The sequence below is a fragment of the Chanodichthys erythropterus genome, chromosome 12 (genome assembly GCF_024489055.1).
Source record: "Chanodichthys erythropterus isolate Z2021 chromosome 12, ASM2448905v1, whole genome shotgun sequence".
Lineage (NCBI taxonomy): Eukaryota > Metazoa > Chordata > Actinopteri > Cypriniformes > Xenocyprididae > Chanodichthys > Chanodichthys erythropterus.
The window spans coordinates 35,243,063-35,267,531 of NC_090232.1; the positions used below are offsets into that span (position 1 = coordinate 35,243,063).

Sequence of the window (24,469 nt, forward strand, 5' to 3'; positions counted from 1 at the left end):
CAACCAGATTCTTCAGCTGCTGATGGCCCTTTCCTCTGGAAATGTCCCGGCTCCAAACCCTGCCCGAACCACCACCTCGTCCCCTGCCCCGACGCCGGTGCCAACCCTTGCACCTATCACAGCACGTTAGGACTTCCTCCTTTGTTGAGAGCTACCATTTTGAATTTATATGAGAATAATGATTAGAAAGGCTCTGATAGCTTAGTGATATTAGCCTACAAGCAAATCGATCCTCTCTTTACACTTTTGAACATTAGAATAATTACTTGACAAGCACAGTGTGAGCTAAACATATTATCTTCTGTATTTTTTGTTGTTGCTCTCAGTTTATTTCAGCAATTTGTTACCATTAAAACAATTTTGCTTTTACATCTATTGCTGCCTGTGTGTGATTCAGTATTCTGGATGTTAATTCACTTAAGAAATGATTAAAAACATGACATAAATTTCACATACCAGACTTAAACCTGTAGAAATAATGCAATGCAAATTGCTAGCATCACAAAGAAGAAATAGTAAAATGAATGTGTATTACAGTTTTTTTGATTGCTTACACACTAAAAGTGGTATTTGAAGGTTACTCCATGAAAAAAATTCACTCTCATTCACTTCATTCTTCAGACCAAGTCTGCAAATCGCTAAACACAGTACTCTACATCATTCAAAACTAACAGCTCTTTTGTTTAATTTGGGAAACATCGCCATATAAATGCCAGACTCATTCACCAATAACTACACCCAATGTGAAAACACTTATACCTAATTTGATCATGATCAAGTGCACTTAAAACTCATAGTTTTGAGATAGAAAGTCAAGTCAAGTCACCTTTATTTAGCGTTTTATACAAAATAGATTTTTTTCAGCTTCACGATAGTAACAAATTCAAATTATGCTGTAAAGCAGCTCTAATAAGCCAATAGTATCATTATTCAGCTCAAGTCAGTTCAGTATTGATTCAATTCAGTTAAATAACTGTAAAGTTCATCAATTGTGCATACAGCATACACTCTAAAAAATGCTGGGTTGTTTAAACACAAATTTGGGTCAAATATGGACAAACCCAACCGTTGGGTTAAAAAATGCATTTAAAAATTTAACCCAATGGTTGGGTTTGTCCATTTTTGACCCAAACTTGGGATGAAACAACCCTGCATTTTTTAGAGTGTATTTGTGCACATACTGTACATGTGCTCCACTGCACACTGAACAAGCAGAAGACACAAGATGTAAAGTGTTTTACATTTTTCACTTATGTGTAGATTGGCTAATCATTTAATGTTTGTGTGTAGAGTTCCTATGAGTTCCTATGCAAAAACACCAGTTTGAATGCTTAGTAGATAACTGCAGGTGTTTTGGCATTCGGACACCATAGTATTTCATTTATTATTATTTACTTGATTTTAATGACTGTAATCTGGAAACAACTGGAAAAGTCTTATTTGTTGTTGTTATTGATGAGAAAACCTGAAGAGACCTTTTAATTGTGGTCCATTATGATTAGCAAAGCTCATGTTGGAATCTGCTGAAATAACATATGAAGAATACTGTCAACAGTTAACACATTTTGACAAAAATAAATCATTATTATATTTTCTCTTTATTTGATTAGTATTATGATTACTGTGTTATCACTCACTACCCCTGAAACCACCTATCCTCAAACCATAACTCAATAACCAATACTAAATATTACTACTATGTACTTTGCCCTGACAGTATTTAATAACAAAAAACTTCTTTTCTATTTAAGAATATTTTTTAATAACAACCATTTAGATTTTTTTTTTTTTTAATTAGGTAACAACAATGTTATCCTTCATTATAAAGACATTTTCCCCATGTTTCACCTGATATGACTGCACAAAGTCCATGCAGGTTTTTTTTTTTCTTTCTTTCTTTCTTTTTTTTTTAAATAGCATAATCATGCTCATGTTTATCACAATCATATGTCAGCTCCAACATTGTAATGATTTCCCCCCTTGATTTTTGTAGAAATATACCAATTCCATATGGCATTCTAGATTCTTGAAGATATTTAGAATGTCACAGATAATGAAGGTAACTATTTATAATCAACAAATCCTGCCACATCCAGCCATAAGGTGTGCCTTAATCTTTTGTTTTGTTTATGCGTGTTGCATAAACTCAGTTTTACAATTTATATATACCATAAGAGTGGAGACAACCATGTGAATCATTTCCCTATTTCCCAATTGTTGAGTAAAGTCAGTAAAACTTGCTAAATAAATTTTTTAAACGTCACTATACATTACTTCTGCTGATTGGCCAGTTGCATGTCTATAATATATATATATATATATATATATATATATATATATATATATAGCATTTATCTGCTGTTTTGATGTCACACCTGAAACAGAGAAGTCTCTCATACATTTGACATAAAGGTAAGAAGCAAACTTTGAATCAGCTGCATTTATATTTATATTTGATCATTTATAGGTGACATTTTTATCCACTGTGATTTACACAAAATGAATCTTCCTCTGTTAGATCTGAGCAGCTCTTCTTGAGAACAATGAAATCTTTCCTCCTTGTTGCTTGTGTCTTTGGACTCTGTTGTGCCGTGCTAGTGAGTATCATTCTCTTGTTGATCAAAAGTATGTGTTGATGTGTTTTTTAATTTATATTTCAAACCTCACACAACTGTTATATTCTATTATGAACTTATTCTATAACACTGGAAATGACCAGTCCATTTCTTTTCAGGCAGAGGATGAAGAACATCGAGAGAAGCGCTCATCAAGCCGGTCCTCAGAGGTCAGTTTGAAATTGAAAACACTGTACAAACAAAATCTCTCTCTCTCTCTCTCTCTCTCTCTTTTTTTTTTTTTTTTGCATTTCATCTAATCTTTTGAATTAATGAATTTAATTTAAAAAATATATCCTGAGCCAGGTAAAAGCATGTATGTACATAAACCATAGAAATACATTCTGAAGATGTCAATACATGTTTGTCTTCATTTTGAAAATCTGTTATGTGGACACTTCCTTCAGTGGAAATCTTACTTTGTTCTTCTACTGATATTACCACAGAGACAACCTGGAGGCTTCTTTAACCCATACCCATTTCAGCGTCCCTATCCCTACCCATACTTTCCCCCTTACCTGCCTCAGCCTCAGCCTCTTGCCATTCATCTTAGCACAGCTGGCATCCACCCCTGCTCCTGCCCCGGCCCCGGCACCCGCACCAGCACCTGCCCCAGCTCCAGCTCCTGGTGGGAGATAAGCTACCAGTTGAATTAAACTAAGAAATATGTCTGATTGACTCTGAATGCAAATTATAATGCCTGCCTCTTGCTCTTGCTATGTTATAAATAAATAAAATAAACTTTGCATCATTGAATCATATATATTTGTTTTAGTCTTCCTTTTTCCCTTTTCTTCCGTTTTTGTTTATGAGTGTTATCATACATGCAGCATTCCAAAAGTATCAAAAATATTTATATTTAAATTATACAACAGTTAGTCCTCGAATCTAATTCAAGCAGCGTTCCAAGCTCTGACATGTGTGCACTCTAATGAGTGAGTCATTAAATGAATGAATTCAACTGAATTGTTCACAAATGTTGATTCATTCAAGAACAAAACAAGTGTTGAGCAATTCATTGAGTCATTTACAAAACTGATTTGTCAAAAAGCAATAATGTGACTGGCAATATTAAAATTGTCCAAATGTAAATCAAATTCTTGTTTTTTGAACTGTTGTATAAAAGCAATATCATGCTGCCCATCACTCCAGTGACAACTTCTCTCGCTTGTTCTAATTTTTCTAAGTCGAGTCTTGGACACAATTCCTTACTTATTTACATAGGCTACTTGTCATTTGAAATGTTGTACAAAAGCAATATATGTATCCTACATTTTTAAAATTGCTAAGTGGAGCTTGATATCCAGCTCCCCCTCTCTGGACGTAATGGGTGGAGTTGAAGGTCCAACCTTAACCCTATACCCATAACCCTATCCCTAAAAACAAATTAGACCATTCACTAGGGGTGTGACGAGATCTCGCGAGACTAAAGTGTGACAAGATTTCTCGTCGAAGCGAAAAGTAGTCTCGTGATGTTGCCATGACAGAGTGTTAGGATGATTAGGAAAGAATATGCCACTGCTAAATTTACATTACGCCTCCACTGTCCTTTTGCTTTGTGTTTAAATAAAAAACATTTAATTAATTTGGATAATGGTCGCCGCCGCTCCATATTTACAGAGTACGCGCGATCGCTAAAAGTGAAAGTAAACGCACGCGCGCGTGCATTCAAACGCGATTTTAAAGGTCCCGTTCTTCTTGATCCCATGTTTCAAACTTTAGTTAGGGTGTAATGTTGTTGTTGTTAGAGTATAAATAAAATCTGTACAATTTTAAAGCTCAAAGTTCAATGCCAAGCAAGATATTTTATTTAACAGAAGTTGCATTGAACGGCCAGTTTGGACTACATCCCTCTACTTCCTTCTTTAATGACGTCACTAAAACAGCTTTTTGACTAACCTCCGCCCACAGGAATACACAAGAGTTGCGTTTGTAGAGTGTGTTTGTCTTCATGTCGTCGAAACGCTGATATTTTCATCCCGAAGTCCAATCACCTTTGTTTGGCCTTCCCAGGGACGCTGTACTTAGAGATCAATGGTTACAATTTATGTTTAACTCGTTCCTGAAAATTTGTGGTATCCTTACTGCAATAGTTATTGGACTGCAGTGCACATAATGGCCACAAGAGGGGACTATGTTTATGTATATGGCTGATTTCCGTATGAGGTACTCTTCTGAGTGAGTGCTAACGTTGTACATTTTCTGTCGCTGCTTGTGGAGATTAAAGAGTTCAGTCTCTCGGGAATTATTGTCTTTTGTGTTCATCTTTCCGGGCAAGGTGCGCTCTCTATGGCTCTGGGTGCACTAAGCTGCTGTCGAATCACAACACAGGAACCGCTGGCACAATCAGAACTCGTTACGTATTTCTGCAGGAGGGACTTCATAGAACAAGGAAGTCATCAGCCCGTTTTTATGACAGTGGAAACAGCGGTATACAGATAAGTGAATTAGGCTATGTGAAAAATACTGTGTTTTTTTACACGCGAAACATGAACACATGTTATATTGCACACTATAAACACAATCAAAGCTTCAAAAAAACACGAAAAACGGGACCTTTAATACCCCGCATTTTGAAAGCGGCTCCCTGATGAATGCAAATATCTCTCAGTATGAGAGCTATTTTAGGCTGGGCAGTGTAGTTGTAACCATCTCTCAGCTCTGTATCAAAGAAAAATTTTGTCTTATTTGCACTTTGAATATTTAGAGAGTGCGTTTCAACTTGTAAAGTGTTATCATAAAAATGAATAACAGTTTTCTCTTAATCTTATTAAGCACAAACAGTAAGGTTTCATTTGTTAACATTAGTTTATGCACTGTGAACTATCATGAACTAACAATGAATGACTATTTTTATTATTAATTATTTATTAACTTATATTTTTATTAACATAAACGAAGATTAAAAAATACTGTAGCAAATATATTGCTCATTGTTAGTTGATGTTGGTTAATACATTAATGTTAATAAATGAGACCTAATTGTAAAGTGTTACCATTTTTATTTATACTGTTTATATTTCTATGATCAGTTTGTGGAAAGGAGTTCAGTTAGGAGGTCAAAAGTTGTAGAAGCTCATAAATCATGTACAGTAAGGTCTGAAGAGACAGAAATAATACAGAAGTAAAGTCAGTCATTAGTGGCAAAACCATTTACAGTGCTTGAGTATTGTTGTCTTTTACTGCATATGATAATTCACACTCAGAAAGTAGAACTGAATGACATTCATTACAAGATGATTAGTTAAAACACTTCAAATACACCTGCAGAATATTTTTTCTAGTCATGTATTTCGCCATTGAGGATTTCTTAAAAATAGTGTGTAAAAATCTTGTCTCGTCTCGTCTCGTCTCATGAGATACCTGTCTCGTCACACCCCTACCATTCACCATAAACCAGTCTGTCAATCATCTCATTAACATCCTCATATACAAACTCCACATGGCATTTAATGTATGCTATTTAACAATTCTTCCAAACATATTGATAGAAGTAGCATGTCTATTTGATTTTGAATGTATCCAGTCACTTGTTTCTTTTGTAAGAGAGTGTAAAAGAGCTGTAAAAGAGTCTTTTTGATTGAATCAGTTGAATGATTCACTGATTCAGTTACTTGTCTCCATCTCCTGATGTAACAATGTAATCTAAGTTAAAAAATACTTATAGTTTTGGTTGTTGTCGTGTGATAACAGCCATAAGCACGCTTCTATGAGCTCTATAAACATTTACCTACTTGAAAGCAAAACACAAACACAAATATATGATTAAATGTTGCAAAGTTTATTATTATAATTTTTTTTTTAAGATACCAAGAGCAAGGGTATTAATTCAGACATTATAGTGTGCATTTAGAGTCAATCAGACACATTTCTTTTTTTAATTCAACTGGTAGCTTATCTCCCACCAGGAGCTGGAGCAGGTGCTGGTGCGGGTGCCGGGGCAGGTGCAGGGGCAGGAGCTGGAGCTGGGGCCGGGGCCGGGGCAGGGGCAGGAGCAGGGGTGGATGCCAGCTGTGCTAAGATGAATGGCAAGAGGCTGAGGAGGGCATTGTTGTTTGGAGGCTGAGGCAGAGGCTGAGGCTGAGGCAGGTAAGGGGGAAAGTATGGGTAGGGATAGGGACGCTGAAATTGGTATGGGTTAAAGAAGCCTCCAGGTCGTCTCTGTTGGAATAACAGTAGAAGAACAAAGTCATTTCTAAAAAAGAGTCTACATAAGATTTTCAAAATGAAGCCATATATAGACATAATCAGAGGGTACTTCTATGATTTATATACATAAATGTTTTTGTATGGCTCAGGATCATTTTTTTGCACTCAAGAGAAAAAATTGAATTAATATGATTAATTACACTCTAATAACTGCTGGGTTAAAAACAACCCAAGTTTAGTTGAAAATTAACAAACCTAGCGATTGGGTTGTTTTAATCCAGCGGTTGGGTTAAATGTTTGCCCAATGTGCTGCGTATTTTACAATATTTAACTATTGTCTGAAAATTACTATATGGCTGGCTTAAAGTGAACCCCTAGAAATTAAAAATCAGACACATAACTACTAGCAGCAACAATAATAATAATCAAAAGGTGAACATTTTTAATAAGCAATTTAATAAATGTTTATTGTTTTTTTATTTATTAAACAAATTAATGTTTGTTTTTAAACATACTTTGGGTTCTTTTTAAGCAAGCAACACAATAATTTTTAAACAATAATTGAGTTAAATAAAACTACCCTGCAGGTTTAACCCAACCGCTGGGTTAAAACAACCCAATTGCTGGGTTTTGTCCATTTTCAACCCAACCTCTGTTGTTTTTAACACATTTTTAGAGTGTAATTAAAAGGATTTTATGCATTAACAAAAATCAAAAAGATTTTGCTTGTATGAGTTTTTAATCTGACCTCAGAGGAATGGCTTGATGAACGCTTCTCTCGATGGTCTTCATCCTCTGCCTGAAAAGAAATAGATTGGTCATTTCGAGTGTTATATAATAAGTTTTGTGGGGTTTACAATAAAAAACAAACAAACAAAAAAACACATCAACACATACTTTTGATCAACAAGAGAATGATACTCACTAGCACAGCACAACAGAGTCCAAAGACACAAGCAACAAGGAGGAAAGATTTCATTGTTCTCAAGAAGAGCTGCTCAGATCTAACAGAGGAAGATTCATTTTGTGTAAATCACAGTGGATAAAAATGTCACCTATAAATGATCAAATATAAATGCAGCTGATTCAAAGTTTGCTTCTTACCTTTATGTCAAATGTATGAAAGACTTCTCTGTTTCAGGTGTGACATCAAAACAGCAGATAAATGCTATATATATATACATTATTGACATGCAACTGGCCAATCAGCAGAAGTAATGTATAGTGACGTTTAAAAAATGTAACACTCTGTATTTAGCAAGTTTTACTATCTTTACTCAACAATTGGGAAATGGGGAAATGAATCACATGGTTGTCTCAACTCTTATGGTATATATTAATTGTAAACATACATGAATTTATGCAACACATAAACAAAACAAAAGATTAAGGCACACCTTAGGGCTGGATGTGACTGGGATTCTTTAATGATTATTAATTGTCTTTAGGACATATGTCATGGTTTTCCTACATCTAGAATGGTATATGGAATTAGTAGTATTATATTCTGTTTCATTTAGGTTATCCCCTCCAAAGGAGCAGGCATTAAAACACTGTAATATGTGCAAGGGTTGGCAGGGGCATTGAGGCAAGGGATGGGACGGGGGTCGATTCTGGGACTGGAGTTGGGACAGTTCCAGACTAACTGTTAACTGTTTTGCAGTGACATATTTTCTTCATAAAGGAAAATGTGTAAAATGTACAGAGAGACAGACATCACTTGTCTTGCAGTATAACCACAATTATCGGAGATTAACAAATCCTCTGAAGCAATGTAACCAGGAAGTTTTTAAGATGTTCCATGAAGATGTCACAATTGCATAAATTGACTGAGCTTTTGGGAATTTGTGGGATTTAAATGGATTACCACATGACTAAATATTGTGATGGACTTATAGACTAAGGTTTGTGTGCACAATGAGTAAAAAAAAAAAAAAAAAAGTAAATGCATGTGTGCTAAAACTCTTTGAGTCCATCTGAGTGCATTTGTTGGACTAGGATAAATCTCAGTGTATTCACATTTCTTTCAGGACATCAAGAAGACTCAATGAATTGCATGACAGTAAGTACAATGGATTCATTTAAATGTACTACTATACTTTTATTGAGTTAAAGTTATCTTCATCAACTTTAATGAAGTATAGGGAAGACCGAGGCAAGTTGTCACACTGTACAAAATATTTTCTACATTAAATAACAAGCTATTGAACATTTTCAATGACAACAGGACAAACTGAGGTAAGTTGTCACTATGGATCCCATGGGCTTTTTGGCAAAATTAAAACATTAAAACAATGATGAAACTTTTTGAAGGAAAAAGTACAAATAACTAGCAAATATTGTACTACGTTGTAGAACTTTTAACATTTTAAACACATTTGACAACTTTTATAACATGACATGTGACAACTTGCCCCAACCTTGACATGAAATTTGAAAAATACTCGTTTTCATTATATAGTTTACTGTTGTCTGAATGTACTTCATGCAGGTGTGGTTTTAAAGTGTCATTTACACTACAGCTTGGGAAAATATGATGCTGGAATTTGGAGATTGAAATATTTTAAAACAATTATCTAGTTTGTCATACATTTTAAACATGAAACTTTTTGTGAAAAAAGATTTATTGTCTGAACTTTTAGTTGTTGTCCTCAAGCCCTCTCTTACTCATGAGTGACTCTTTGTGGCTAACTATGGTACATGCACGTAGAATCAGTTGCAGTCTTTAAATTTAGTGTCTTAGTTAAAATGCTTTCTCTATCTAATATCAGTTGTACTGAATTGCCATTATTACTGAGATCACTATGATTTTAGATCTGTTAGGAATGTCTTTTCTAAATAAGGTTAAAAAACGTGCCATCCCAAAATGAAGAGTCTCATGTTATTGACCATGCTGTGGCTCATTCCCTCTGGAGCTGTAAGTAAATGTTGTTTTTGAATGATATTTTTACTCTCATAGTAGTTTATATCACATCATATTGTACTTGTGTGATGTAACTGAGCAGCCCAGCTCATTTAAGCCTCTAGAACTGAATCAAGCAACATTCATGATAGTTTATGAAATAACTATTATTATGTCATTTAAAAAAATTCTTCCAGCTTTGCCGTTATAAGCCTTGGAGCTCCTCTGGCAGTGATGAGGTAAACTCCCAATGCTCCCAATTATAACAATATGTCATTTTCTCCTGAAGCTGAACAAAATGCATAACACAATTTTTCCCAAATATATCCCACAGTGTGTGACTGTTTATAATGTCTTTGCTCTAGAGGATCTATTGGCCCCATGGAGGTCACTATTTTCATTTGAGGCCGGCTCCACCTGGACCTCTGTTCCCACTGTGGCCATTTCAGTGGCCCCTGTTGCTGCCACGTCCAGTCCCGGCCCCTGCCCCGGCTCCGGCCCCTGCACCAGCACCAGCACACACACCCAGCCCACCAGTCACCACCACCACCGTCCGTGGAGATGGTAGAAAGTAGAGCAGGGGTTGTTTTGGATTACAATGGCCTAAATGATTTACTTAAAATACCCTTGAAAGTTTAGTAGACTAATGCTTTCAATAAATATAGTGAATCTGTTTAACATGTTATTTTGTTGTTATTTAGAAATAATACAACTATAAAATATAGCAACTATGTGTTCTATGTGAAGTTATTATCAAATCGGAGCTTGAGCAGGAAAGAAAGCAATAAGCCCCAAGAAGCCGTGGTTTACAGTCAATTTATAACAGCTATGGGCGTTGTTAGGCACGACACAGAGCGGTTATAAATTCACTGTAAACAACGGTTTCACAGGCATTATTGTTTTTATAAAACGGTTACCACACAATACAGACAAATATATATACAGAAGTTGTCTACGGCATGTTGTCTTTATGAGCGAGTCACAAAGACTTTTATATTGAAACTTGTTGTGAACACGGAACAAGACGCAAATGACAAATGCTTTGACTAGCACTGTTAGTGTCAGCAGGGCACGGGAAAACCTATTAAATGTTAAAAGGACAAGATCGCAGCAGACATTCAAACTGACTTTTATTATGAACATAGGACTGACCTGAAGGAAAATGCTAAATCTGAATGCAGGTAATACACTTGGTCACTTGATATCTCTCTCACAGTACTCTTCTACATAATGCAATAAGCTTCAAGAACAAATATATGTTTACGTTGCTAAGAGGGGTTGCTAAGACAGACGCAGTGGTGCAGCAATACAAATTTAATGCGGTCAGCTGTAAGTTTTCGGGAATTTACAAAGGCGAACACGGCTCAACCAATCAGAATCAAGGGCCGTAACTATCCATTTTATAATGCTCTCTAAGCCCCTCCATAGAAAAAAAAGTTTACTATGTACTAAGAATATATGGGCACATACACGTGTGAAGTACTACTATACAGAATACACTAACGACATGGTCTTGTATACTCATATTTAGGATCATTGTAGTCAATATCCAACAACTTGCTGCCGAAGCTCTGTGACCAAATGCCAATATTAAGCATTGACACCCAAAATTGTGAAGTGAAAATAATTTCTGAATGAACAGTCAGTCATTTCAGATTATAACTTGAGTGTTGTTTAATGTATGCATGCAACTCTGAGGCATTATGCACTACAGTAGGTGTGGTGCAAGTGTCAACAGAGCAAGATGTGGGTATGTAATTTTGAGATTTTGAGATTGTTTTGGGTGGGACAGAATGACTCCTGAGTCACTACACACTTATTAAACGCAGTCTATCTTAAGAGGAAATTCTTCAAATGCATCGGTCATATACGATCTATGCACTGTCTTGCTTCAAAATATATAAAAGTTAGCACAGTTTAATTTTTTTAAATGATGGAGTCATGCTGTTTGCATATCCAGTCACATTTAGGGAATTCCTAAAACTGCTGTCTGTGTCTGCTCTTCTATTTGGTCTGAACCCAACTTAATAATAACAGTTATCTCACCACAATGTGAAATTAGTATAGTTTTTACTGTGGGAATGACAGAATTATACTGTCATTAACTGAACCAAAGTGGCTTTTCAGAAGGTAGCTGTGGTTTCGCTTTAATCAACATTGGAAAGACAAAATCAGTGAGAAGCAACCTCAGATGAGACAAACGATTCTGGTGTGGGGGAACACAACATCTTGATTTATTGAAATAAACCAGATTTCTTCATTATTCTGACACGTTATCCTGTTTCTACTCTAAAATGTGCTTGCTGTGAGAATAAATGTATTGCACTCACAGACTACCACAAACACACCTAGATTATATGCTCATATTTATCTTCTATTCATTGACTTTTAGTACTATAAAACTGAACCAATATATCAAATCACCCAAACTCGTCTGGATACGTCTAGCATTTTAAATGGGTTGTTTGATGATTCATTCAAAACTAAGTGTTCTCCAGATTGCACAATTAAATTATGGTCTGAGTTTTAATATTGTCTGAGGTCAGAGCCCGATTTCTCATGTCTTCTCCAGATCTGATTGGTTGCTTGAGGAATGGACACTGTTTAAGTACAGCCTTCTCCACTTACATTTTTTCGTTGTAATCAAAGGATTTTAAAGTGAGTATTTGGCTTTTTTCTGTCATTCAATATTAACTATTAATTTCATATTTTTAAGTTGTGTAATGCACATGTATTTACTGTGTGTTTATTTTTAGGTACACTATGACACAAATGATGCTTATAGCATTGCTTGCATGTTTTCTAGCTGGAACATCTGGAGTTCCAGTGAGTCATTTCAGTCATCTCTGTTCATCCAGTTTAAATTTGATTTCTTTAGAGATATTTCAGGGTTATATTATAGAAATCATACATAATAAGAATGCTAATTCATGAATGTTCTTTACTTCTCTGTGTAAACTCACTACTGCATTAATATTCTGAGGTGCAGTTAATGGCATAATTTATTGTTTGTTTGTTTTCTTGATCATGTAAGACTCAGATATTATTCATTTCTAAGTATCTCTCATTAATTAACCCTTTCATAGATCTCCCCAAATGCTGATTTGATTGAATCAGCCCCAATGGGAGATATGCCAGCACAAGGAACCCCAGTGATACAGTCCTCACTGTCTGGGTCTGAAGTACTGGTACAAGCACAACATGTGCCACAGCAGTTCCAGCCTAAATCTCCCAGAGTGCCTCAGTCACAGCTGGCCACTCTGACCAATCCATGGGCCTCTCAACCCAACCCCAATACAGGTCTCAGTCAACACTTCCAATACATTCCCTATCCTCATCTCCAGCAACCACAGGTAAGAAACTCTTATGAATTCACTAATATCTTATCTTAATAAGACAGTCCAAGAATACATTTTTGGTAACAATTCATGGTAACACTTTAGTTTAGGGTCCAATTCCCACTATTAACTTATTAGCTTATTAGCTTGCATATTACTAGGATTTGGGCTGTTTATTAGTTCTTATAAAGCACATATTAATGCCTTATTCTGCATGACCATATTCATCCCTTAATCCTACCCAATACCTAAACTTAACAACTACCTTACTAACTATTGCTAATTAAGCAATAATTAGGAGTTTACTGAAGCAAATGCCATAGTTAATAGTTTGTTAATAGTGAGAATTGGACCGTAATCTAAAGTGTGACCCAATTTATTTCAATAGTCCAATTTAAACATTTTACTAACTACAAGTAATTCTGTAACTACATGTCAACTAACTCTCATAGAGAATTAGTTGATTGTCTGATTAATATCTAACAGTTTTTTTGATGGTCCCCAACAGACAAGTAACTTTGCAACTACATGTCAACTTATTAACCCTAACCCTAACCCTAAGCTAACAATCTACTAGTACTCTAATGAGAGTTAGTTGATATTTAGCTGCAAATTAATGAGAGTTAGTTGACATGTAGTTGCAAAGTTACTTGTAGTCAATATAATGTCTGTTGGGGGACCATCAAAAAAAAAGTGTTAGATATTAAGCAGACAGTTGACTAATTCTCTAATGAGAGCTTAGTTGACATGAAGTTACAAAGTTACTTGTAGTTAGTGGACTATCGAAATAAAGTGTAACCAAATTTTTAAATGAAATGATATAATTAATATTATTATTTAAAAATAATTTTATCTAATGTATTAAACATTTAAGTAATACATGTATTAAAAAACCTAATACATTTCTCCCTTGTATTTTTCAGTTTTTCTATTATCCCATTCTTGGACCACAATCCAGGAATCCAACAGTAAGAGTGTTTCCATCGTTTAGGGAACAATATTAGACATGTGTGGTTTTGTTTGTAGTAATCAAAAATACACCACAGGAAGAGCTAAAAGACTGGGTTCAGCAGGTTTATTCTGATTCGAGGTCCAAACCCAAACTTAATTAACTTCAGCTATGTAACCCTCAAGCAAGCCTTTGTGTTAAGACTCTTTGGTAATCAAAAATATTTTGCTGGAGGAAATCTACTTGTCTGTCTTCTGTGTGTCATGTCGGAGGAGTTTTGATTTATTGAGGAAACTTGCTGCACTTGATGTGTCCAAACAAAGAGGGTTGGCGTAATATATTGCAGTAAAATGTGTGCACACAAATAAAATCTCTTTCAGCAATTTGTCAGTTCAGCATCCAACAATCCCAAGAAGAGTCATTGGGTTCATTCACTCTTGATTGAATCTCATCTGTTCCAGAATCCACTTCTTACCTGTTACTATTGTCTTTACTATTTGTCTTTTATCTCCAAAAAAGTTAGAATTTTGTACAATTAGTTCTCAAATGCTCCTTTTCATCATCAGTTCCCCTATGGAGTGCCTTTTTTCCAGCACGCAACATCTCAACAATATCCTGCAAATGTAGTTCCAGCTTCACAGCCATTAATGGCACAAAACAAACAACACAAGCCAAATGCTCACCAAATGCATCCAAACCAGCCTCAGCAACAGCAGGTATCAACACAAACATTCTGGACTCAAGCAGCTCAAGTGTTCTGAAAATATCCTAATATATCATGTGTTTTTCCACAGGTTCAACAATTTCTTTACATGGTTCCACAGATTCAACAGCGAATGGTGAATGAATTGATATGAATTGTTGTACAATGGTATATTTATTCTCTAAATATGTTTTTTGGGGGGGTAATTCCTTATTTGAATGCTTTTTAAAGGCTGGACAATATGGTGGATTGAGCTCCGAGGAAATTCAGGTAAAATGAGGCTATAAAGTCTGATATCATAAGTGAAGATGCTTTATTCTATTCTATTCTATTCTATTCTATTCTATTCTATTCTATTCTATTCTATTCTATATTTTTCTTCTCGTAACTTCTGTTCAAATTTTCTAAATCCTACAACATTAACTTATTTAGAAGTTTAAAAAAGACCAGACACCACTGTGTCTTTGAAAAGGTTTTTTTCTTCTTTCTTTCTTGGAATTAATAAATATTTAGCTTAAATCTCTGTTTATGTCACACACAGAAAATGGGACATATGGGCCGTGTTAACATGCACATGCCTGCGTTTAGAGGCAATGTGTTTCCTGTAGCTGGACCACAACCTTTTGTACCTGTTAGCCCTTTAAGCCCAGGCAATACCTTCCACATCAACACCTTCCCTGCCACTGGAATGACCTTCTCGGGCACTACTGAGGTTCAGCCACCAAGCGTTGTAGCTGTACCACCCAGTGGGGATGCCATACCTGCTACTGGTGGATCCCATCCAAATAATGGAGTGCAGCCTAATAGGATTGCTACCATGCAGGACCATGAGCGAATGCCTTGTGATCATGTCCAATCTGCTGAAAACCCCTTAACCAACACTGGACCTTTGTCTTCTGGTCATGGGACTTTCATTTCAGCTGTCTTGCCCACTGTCCAACCCGATTCCCATTACAATGATCCCAATCTAGTTCCCACTACATTCCCAACACCAGAAGAAGCTCTTGTTCCAGCGTCCCCACCACTGCTTTCCGATACTGTCGACACCAAGACTGATTTGCACCCCTAAGACAAATCTTTGCATGTCTTTACTACAAGATTTATACAAATATGCATTTTGTATCATGCTAATGGTTTATATATTGGGTTAAAGCATGGATGGAAGTTTTTAAATATTTTTCATAGCAAGTCTGATACTGTACTTTGTTTACTTGTTACTATTTCTTTATCTTTCATTGAACTAAAGTTTTGACTTTGTGTCGACCATGTTAAAAGATTTAAAAATCAAAACCTATTTCAGACTTTTGTACTGTGAACTATGTGTGTGGTCCTCAACATATATACTAGACATATAATTAAATACAAAGTTAATTACAGCCCGAGGCTCCTTCTGTGTTTCATGCAGTATATCTGTCATCAAGTGTCAGCAGGGTTAATGGTACTGGAAAAATGTGCACACTGAAGCCAGAGAAAAAAACATATGAGTGAATAAAAATTTGTTTTAAGCTATATAATTAAAGTGCAGAGCATTTCTGATTCAGTTGTTAATGCCATCAGAATAACAGAATCACCTACTGGTAGAAGGGGCACATACAGAGAGGGTCAGGGAAACAAAGTAACGTTGAAGGGATAGTTCACCCAAAAATGAAAATTTTATGTTTATCTGCTTACCCCCAGCGCATCCAAGATGTAGGAGACTTTGATGACACATTGATGTCCTAAGACACGAAACGATCGATCGGTTTGTGTGAGAAACCTAACAGTATTTATATCATTTTTACCTCTAAAACACCACTATGTCCAACTGCGTTCAGCACTCGCTTAGTGAGGTCTGATCGCGCTCTGACAATGGAAGTAATGTCTAGCACTCATTGAAGTATAAGTGCGAGAGGTAAAAAATGATATAAATACTGTTTGGTTTCTTGCACAAACCGATCGTTTCGTGTCTTAGGACATCAATTTGTCGTCACGAGCCGCAGGGTTTAATTTGGATTTGTCTATGCAAGTTTTTTCGACTCTTATTGATCGAGTTCCCATTCACTCCCATTATTTGACTGACAGACGGCAGTTGGAGTTAAAAATCATCATTTGTGTTCTACTGAAGAAACAAAGTCACCTACATCTTGGATGTGCTGGGGGAAAGCAGATAAACATCAAATTTTCATTTTTGGGTAAACTATCCCTTTAACTTGAGCCAAGAACCACTTTAGTGATAGCTGTTCAGTACATGAAGCACTGTATGGAGGCACAGTGTAGGTTGAAGGCCAAACAATACAAAATCTGACAAGATTAATGGCAAAATCGAACCATTATACAATACCTGGAAAAAGTGAACATAATAAAAACCCTAGAAGCAAGAATATTTTTTTTTATCTTCAAATAAAAAACAAACTTTCTGAAAGTCAGCAGTCAAATTATTGACTTTTACTGCAGTGTCGCAATGTAACATTAAATGCAAATCCAGAATGTAACTCAAAGAAAGTAGGTATATATTTCTTTCCACACAATATATGTATTGCAATAGCCATTTATTATCAAATGGAAAATCATTTAATAATCTTAGATACAGTGTCTTTTTATCTATTTTGGTACTTATTATATATAATATTATTTTCTAGCAGTGTCCTCAGTCAGGAAGAAGGTTCTTAGGGTTTAAACAAGTGTGAACATTGCTGTCGGAGAACTATTAAGATTTTATCACCTGTGCCATAAATGTATTTTTTGATTGAGTTTGATTTATTTGTACTGTACTGTCACATACCTCTAAAGTATCATGCCAAATTGAATGTAATTACAATCAGAGCCAAAATTTTGCTTTGAGATAAGCAAAGATATATTTTTGCTTTGAATGCACCTCTATAAAGGAACTTGGCTGGTCACCAAAGCCAATCAAATGCTGATGTTATGGGCCTTTTGTTTGTCAAAGAGAATATAAGGGGAAGATCTAGAGAGCAGTATCACAAAATCCTCCTCAACAATCCTGATCACACTCAAGAGTCTTAAACGAAGGTAAGATACTATGAATTCAACAGACGACTAAAGGTAACATCAATAACTGTTTGGGGTTGAAGGTTGTAGGATTCAATGGTGCTCCTGTCCTTGATCTGCTTTCTTGTTGTAGAAAGTAACATAGAAGATAGCCAACATTGAAACTATATCTTTGCATTTCACATTTCAGACATCATCATTCAACATGAGATCCCTTATTTTGCTGGCATTTGTCATTGGAGTGGCCTACTGCGCTCCGGTACGTGATCTATTTCACTGTTATGTTTTTATTCATGAGCCAACTATATGTGATGCTAACATTGTGATGACATTCCTGTTCTTTCACCCACAGCAACTGATGTATTATGAGCTAGAGTACAAACCTGTAATGGCTCAACAGGTTAGTTTCATCCGAACATGAAATTAATACATCGGGGGTGAAGTCAGGTTGATTGGGACACTTTTTCCCAGTTATCTCAATGGCAAAAAAGTCTCCCAATCAGCCTGAATTCATTTAAAATTACAGCCTCAATAAAATGACTCAAGGAAAATGTGAATATGCAGTTTGTGTTAAAGATATGTGACACATAGGATAGTATTATGAATTGTATAAAAAGTATGTATAATGCTCTTCAGGCTAATCCTGCGGGAGCCGCTGCACCTAGTCCTTCTGAAATAGAGATTGTAAGTGTGGAGTGAAACAGATTACTATTACTATTACTTGATAATATATAACTCAGACATATATTAAATATTATATTATAATAATATTTTACATGTACAGTTTTATGTAAGTATAAAATCATATCCTTTCGTCATTCTTTTCCAGCTTTTGGCAGCTCACCAGGCTGCAGCTGGAGTTAATGTAAGCTGCAAATGGGTTTCTTTTCACAGAATATGTCTGCTAGTTTAGCATTCAGTCAATCCTTACTCATTTTGTCTTATTCTTCACAGGCTCAACCTGTCCGTGGCTTCATCAAACATGAGATTCCCCAGCCCCCAGGCAAAGAAAGTATTGAAGTTGTACGTGTTTCCGCCTTTTTATTTCCCTACTGCTCCATGAAATCTACTAAGATGCCTCATTTCTCCACAACCATGTTGAATTTCATTCATTTTCCTCTGTTTTCTAGCTGTACCCCTTCGGCTTTCCTAAACCTGCCCCAGCTGCCCCTGCTGTCCCAGCTGCTCCTGCTGCCCCAGTACAAAATGAAAATTTGTGATATATTTAATAATATAACAATATATATATATATAAGAGGCTGTGTATAATTTGTTGTACTTTTTTAGGCTCCAGTTCCAAAGGACGACGATGATGATGATGACTAAACCAGGTTGGTTGGTTAAGTAATAATTATAACCAATATATCCATCATTATGCTGTAATGCTACAATTTTTGCAATGGAATATGCAACATTGCATTGACTTTTTTTTAACAATATATTTTTATTTATAATTATTATAATAGAATACAGAATAGAAACCTTGCTGCACTGTAAATAATTATTTTCATGGTTAGTTATCACAACATTTTTTTCTTTTGTCAAATCAACTTTGAATATTAATGTGGTTCAGATAACATTATATTTTGAGTTTCTGTTGATTAAACCACTCAAATTTTTAATTTCAGTGAACTTAACATTTTAAGGCAACCAGGTAACTTACTTTTTTAAGTTAAACCAACAATTCTTTTTTACAGTGTGTGCAATGCAACATTTCTAAAGCCTTCATTTTTTTATTTTCTCACAGATAAGCTGACAACCCATTCCTGACCGACAAAGAAGCTGCTTGTGTTTAGCAGATTGACTGCGTTAAATGCTTTCCTGCTTTAGAAATAACGATGATCCTCAAATGGTGCTTTTTCAGTGGCTTGATGCATGAGAGCCATAAAATCATATGCTTTTTTTGCAACCATGTTTTTAAACCTTGATTTATAATAAAGCGTACAATCAATACCTTGCCTCCTTGAGTGTGTTATTATTAGTCTTATTTTGTTTTTATGTTGTTTATTCATATAAAAATAGGCTGAAAATAAATATCATCCCAAGAAAGCACATTGTTGTTCAGACAGTTCTCTTGTTGCAATTAAACATCACAAAAACAAACTCAGTTCCTATTTTTGATAGCACTGATATTTTGTAGCTTCAAAAATATAGGCTGGTGATATCAGCATTTCCCTCAATTGTTATCATTATAATAATAGCTGACAGAAAGGCAGACAATGTCTGACTAAAGGGTCATTTTCTCAATAACCATCTTTCTCCAACTGTGAGGTCATGATAAAGTCTAGCCTGAGAGGGATTGGCTAAGCGCTAAGCCAGAGACCAAATAAAAGCATGAAAACTCATGTGCCAGAGCTAGTGACTCTACCTGCAGACAACGCGAGAAAGCTGATTGACCATTTTCGTGCACTGTAAGTGGTTCTGTTTCTATGTTATTGTTCAGAAATAGCATTGGTGTTGTCTGTCTAAGGTCACATTTTTGTTTGTGTAAGGCTGGTGAATCCATAAACATGTGGACATCTATCTTGTGTCTTCTTCTGGCTGGTGCAGTATCCTCAGCACCAGTAAGTACACATCAAACCTTTTTAAAGGAATGCCTTTGTACTTATAAAGGCTTGTTTTATATGTCTGGGTCACCCAGATGCCGAAACTGATCCTTTTTTGTGTGCGTGTGTTTTTGTGTGCTCTCTCTCTCTAGCTTTCACCATTTTTCAATTATCTCCCTCATTATGGCAACCCGAAGCAGGTGGGGCTAACCACACATGAACATTCTTGACTTTTCCATATCCAAAAATGGCATAAAAGTCTTCTGAATCTCTTGCTTTGACCATAATCAACACATTGCACTGAAAATAGCTCTTTAATATTACACTGCATGATGACATGCTACTCCATGGCATGTGTTTATATGATATATAGGTTTAAGTGACTATCCTGAGGTTGCTACAGAACATGTATTGAACATACTAATTATAACGGAACTAAACATGTTTTTTTTGGGGGGCATCTACTAAAGTGAATTTGAACTCCTTTCATTTTCATAGGGGAATAATGGTGGCTTCCAGGGAATACCATCACAGCCACATCCTGGTCTGACTGCTCCAATCAGCATGGAAATCGTATGAGCTATTTTTTTCTCTGTTTGTAAATACCTTAAATATAATGATTTAAAGTTGTACAAAGATACCCTGTAAAATGTGCTTTCGGAACCTTAAGGATTTATTTCTGCCTGATCTAAAAATGACTTTTTTTATTAGGTTAGTGTAACCTAATGCACCGGGGAAAAAAATGGTGTAGGTTTTAATTTGAAACAATTTTTACTAAGAATATGCTATATAATTTCACAAATAGGCTACCTACAAGGAAATGGCAAGTAACAGTGAAATAATCTCGAATTTTTAAAGTCGAAAGACTGCAAAAGTAAAACTTCTCCAAAAATTGTTTTATTTACAACTTTACATTTAATTTAATTTAATAATTTAATTTCTAGACCTACCATGAGGAACATTTTAGATTACTTGAACAAAAAACAAACAAAATTAGGTTACTTAACCCATTAACATTTGTTTTTATTAAGTTAGTGTAAGTGTATTCAGGTTCATTCAGTCATATTAAATTATTAAATGTTTGTTTTTGTTGTTGTTGACATTTTTGATTTTTTTAAAAGATGGTATTCTACCACATGAGGCACATTTTAGACTACCTGAAAAAAAGTATTGGTGTATAAACATCCTAAAAGTATCATTATTATTATTATTAAATAGATTTTTCCACCGAGATTCCCTGCTAATCCAGCAGGGGGAGCAGCTGGCACATTGGTGAGTCTGCTAAGTTTTGCTGCTTTGTTAGATTTCCGAGATTTAAACTCTCAGCTCAATCAGCTGAATCAATATATACAACATGTGTGTATACCAAAAGACTAGAACATAATTACTACCATTCACGCTGTGGCATGGTTCTCTCTTTCTGTTCTCAGTCATTCCCTACACAAGGGTTCATCAAGTACTCTCTCCCAAAGGCTCCCGGCAGAAAAAGCGTGGAAATCGTGAGTGAACAGACCCGAAGGCTAATTTCAGTAGCCTACTTGCTCTGACTTTGATAGAAATGTTTAAGAAAGCCTATATATGCTGTAGTAGATAGTGTTTCTTGAGAAACAACCTTGTTCATCCCCTCTGATGCAATGAATGGTGATTTTGTTTTTCTTTCTCCTCATTGAAGTTTTACCCCTATGACTTCAGTCAGCGCCAGGTAGGATTTACTTTGAAAAAATGTTCACTCAGAAATGGCTAGTACATTTCACAAATAATTACAAAGAAGCAACATATTGAATTAAATGTGAAATTTTGAAGTTGAAATTGATTATATCTGTAGTTCCATAAATAGCTGAGCAGTACAAATCTTACTTCTCTCTGGAGTAGCCTACTAGTTGAATCCATCACTGAATCATTTTCCTGTTTATCACTGTAAAGCTGCTTTGAAACAGTCTGTATTGTAGTAATAAAGAGGTATAGAAATATTAAAGGTGACTTGTTGTTTACATTTCAGGACCAACCAAATATTCCCCAGATACCTCAACTTCCAAATGTAAATTCTTCAAATTACTTCAACATTTTGACATTATTCTTAAAAAAAACTATTATACTATAATATTATAATTTATTTTCATGTGTTTGTCGATGTACAGGTCTTCCCCTTCGACTTTATGCCACAGCCTCAACAGCCACACGTGGTGAGAAAAAATGCTTTGAACCACTTTTGGTTTCATAATTACTCAAAACGATCACTTGCACTTTTATTGAATTTGCTGAAACACCTGAATCATAAAACACTGTGAGCTTTTATTGCATTTCTACACAGAACCCACCATTCCAGGATGGTCCTCCACAAACCCAAGATGCTCAGCAGCAAGCCCAGCCAGAGCAGGCTCAGACAGGACAGGTGTGTGTGTGTGTGTGTGTGTGTGTGTGTGTGTGTGTGTGTTTGAATGCATATGTGTGAGAAGCAAAAATCACAACCCTCAGTAAAGCTCTGATTTGACAACATAATTACTCCTTCAGCGCTGCATTTAGCCAGGATGCGTTTAACCAAAATGAGAACTTGCGAATCTCTTATGTCAGCAGCAGTTTTGCACAGAACAGCAGATTATGTGCACCACAATTTTGTTAATTATCTACACTTTCTTTCAGGTGTCTAACAAGCCATGAAGGCCGGTGAGATACTGCTTAGGTGTATCTGATTTTGGTTCATTCATCCTAATTTTGAATTGCAATAATTTTAATATTGTTTCAAAATTGCTTGACATCACTCTTTCATTCTTGTTTAACATATCATTTCTTATGCTTGCAGGCACATCTTTGAAGCTGAGTGAGAGAAAAACGTCAAACAACAAGAGTGTGGAACTTTTTTCCCCCCTAATGCTATTTAGAATTAGTACATTTTTTTTTCTGAAATAATAATTTAAAATGAGCTGATTTTTTGAACATGAAGATGATCTACACATATATATAAGAAACATTTTTTTAAAGTTCTGTAATTGCATGGAATACAGATAGAAATTTGCTGTTTTGGTCTTATTCTGATGTGAGAAAATTATACCTTAATTGAATATCAAAGCAGTTGTCAGTTCTGAATATTTTCTCATGTAGACTTTTGTGAGTAGTGTTTCAGTAATAAAGTTGATTAAAGAAGAACACACTTTTTAACATTATATCTGCACCTTTTATCTGTCTTTGTGCTAGTTATTACATAATAGCACATGGAATTTGTAATGCATTCTAGTAATTAATTAAAATAACACTAACACTTTTCTACATGGATTGTCAGGCCATAAGGAATTCTAAGAAGAGAATCAGAAATAAAAACAAGGACCCACAAAGTAATAGACCTACAGTATGTTTGCAGTCAATCCATTCCTTTATATTTGCTCTGAGATATGTTGGCACATTGGGCATCAACATTTAATAAGATTTTGAGATTGAGTTTATCTGGTCATTATCATTACAGTGTTTAATTAGCACTGTGATTACACTGTGTTACTCTACAAGTAACATCAAAGCCATCAGATCTGTATATATACAGCTATGGAAAAAATTAAGAGACCACTCCAAGTTCAGAAATCAATGTTAAGTGGTCTCTTAATTTTTTCCATAGCTGTATATATATTATATACATACACAGTGGGTACGGAAAGTATACATTTTTCACTCTTTGTTATATTGCAGCCATTTGCTAAAATCATTTTAAGTTCATTTTTTCCCCCTCATTAATGTACAGACATATTGACAGAAAAACACAGAATTGTTGACATTTTTGCAGATTTATTAAAAAAGAAAAACTGAAATATCACATGGTCCTAAGTATTCAGACCATTTGCTCAGTATTTAGTGGAAGCACCCTTTTGATCTAATACAGCTATGAGTCTTTTTGGGAAAGATGCAACAAGTTTTTCACACCTGGATTTGGGGATCCTCTGCCATTCCTCCTTGCAGATCCTCTCCAGTTCTGTCAGGTTTGATGGTAAACATTGGTGGACAGCCATTTTTAGGTCTCTCCAGGGATGCTCAATTGGGTTTAAGTCAGGGCTCTGGCTGGGCCATTCAAGAACAGTCACTGAGTTGTTGTGAAGCCACTCCTTGGTTATTTTAGCTGTGTGCTTAGGGTCATTGTCTTGTTGGAAAGTAAACCTTCGGCCCAGTCTGAGGTCCTGAGCACTCTGGAGAAGGTTTTTGTCCAGGATATCCCTGTACTCGGCCGCATTCATCTTTCCCTCGATTGCAACCAGTCGTCCTGTCCCTGCAGCTGAAAAACACCCCCACAGCATGATGC

The 24,469-nt window shown here is 35.6% G+C and overlaps 3 protein-coding genes across 3 annotated transcripts; all 3 read left to right on the forward strand.

Moving 5' to 3' along the window:
• The first annotated feature begins 12,429 nt into the window (after positions 1-12,429).
• Positions 12,430-15,725, forward strand: ambn (ameloblastin). The gene is made up of 8 exons (XM_067402951.1): positions 12,430-12,492; positions 12,753-12,803; positions 12,879-13,019; positions 13,928-13,972; positions 14,520-14,669; positions 14,748-14,792; positions 14,888-14,926; positions 15,198-15,725. Exons 1-8 carry the CDS (start codon positions 12,430-12,432, stop codon positions 15,723-15,725), a joined length of 1,062 nt encoding a protein of 353 aa, XP_067259052.1.
• Positions 15,726-17,849: 2,124 nt separating this feature from the next.
• On the forward strand, positions 17,850-18,970 carry scpp7 (secretory calcium-binding phosphoprotein 7). Its single transcript, XM_067404105.1, has 7 exons — positions 17,850-17,903; positions 17,997-18,044; positions 18,281-18,328; positions 18,474-18,509; positions 18,599-18,667; positions 18,775-18,843; positions 18,932-18,970. Exons 1-7 carry the CDS (start codon positions 17,850-17,852, stop codon positions 18,968-18,970), a joined length of 363 nt encoding a protein of 120 aa, XP_067260206.1.
• Positions 18,971-20,154: 1,184 nt separating this feature from the next.
• Positions 20,155-22,848, forward strand: scpp5 (secretory calcium-binding phosphoprotein 5). The gene is made up of 10 exons (XM_067404107.1): positions 20,155-20,208; positions 20,343-20,390; positions 20,689-20,763; positions 21,409-21,462; positions 21,621-21,689; positions 21,863-21,892; positions 22,190-22,228; positions 22,329-22,373; positions 22,502-22,582; positions 22,831-22,848. The coding sequence occupies exons 1-10, from the start codon at positions 20,155-20,157 to the stop codon at positions 22,846-22,848; spliced, it is 513 nt and encodes a 170-aa protein (XP_067260208.1).
• Positions 22,849-24,469: the final 1,621 nt, after the last annotated feature.

Coding starts and splice junctions, on each gene's coding strand:
- ambn (XM_067402951.1), top strand. CDS start 12,430: ATGACACAAATGATGCTTATAGCATTGCTTGCATGTTTTCTAGCTGGA. Junction 12,493..12,752: donor CTGGAACATCTGGAGTTCCA/GTGAGTCATTTC, acceptor ACCCTTTCATAG/ATCTCCCCAAATGCTGATTT. Junction 14,793..14,887: donor CACAGATTCAACAGCGAATG/GTGAATGAATTG, acceptor TGCTTTTTAAAG/GCTGGACAATATGGTGGATT.
- scpp7 (XM_067404105.1), top strand. CDS start 17,850: ATGAGATCCCTTATTTTGCTGGCATTTGTCATTGGAGTGGCCTACTGC. Junction 18,045..18,280: donor AACCTGTAATGGCTCAACAG/GTTAGTTTCATC, acceptor AATGCTCTTCAG/GCTAATCCTGCGGGAGCCGC. Junction 18,844..18,931: donor CAGCTGCTCCTGCTGCCCCA/GTACAAAATGAA, acceptor GTACTTTTTTAG/GCTCCAGTTCCAAAGGACGA.
- scpp5 (XM_067404107.1), top strand. CDS start 20,155: ATGTGGACATCTATCTTGTGTCTTCTTCTGGCTGGTGCAGTATCCTCA. Junction 20,391..20,688: donor ATTATGGCAACCCGAAGCAG/GTGGGGCTAACC, acceptor TCATTTTCATAG/GGGAATAATGGTGGCTTCCA. Junction 21,690..21,862: donor GCAGAAAAAGCGTGGAAATC/GTGAGTGAACAG, acceptor TCCTCATTGAAG/TTTTACCCCTATGACTTCAG.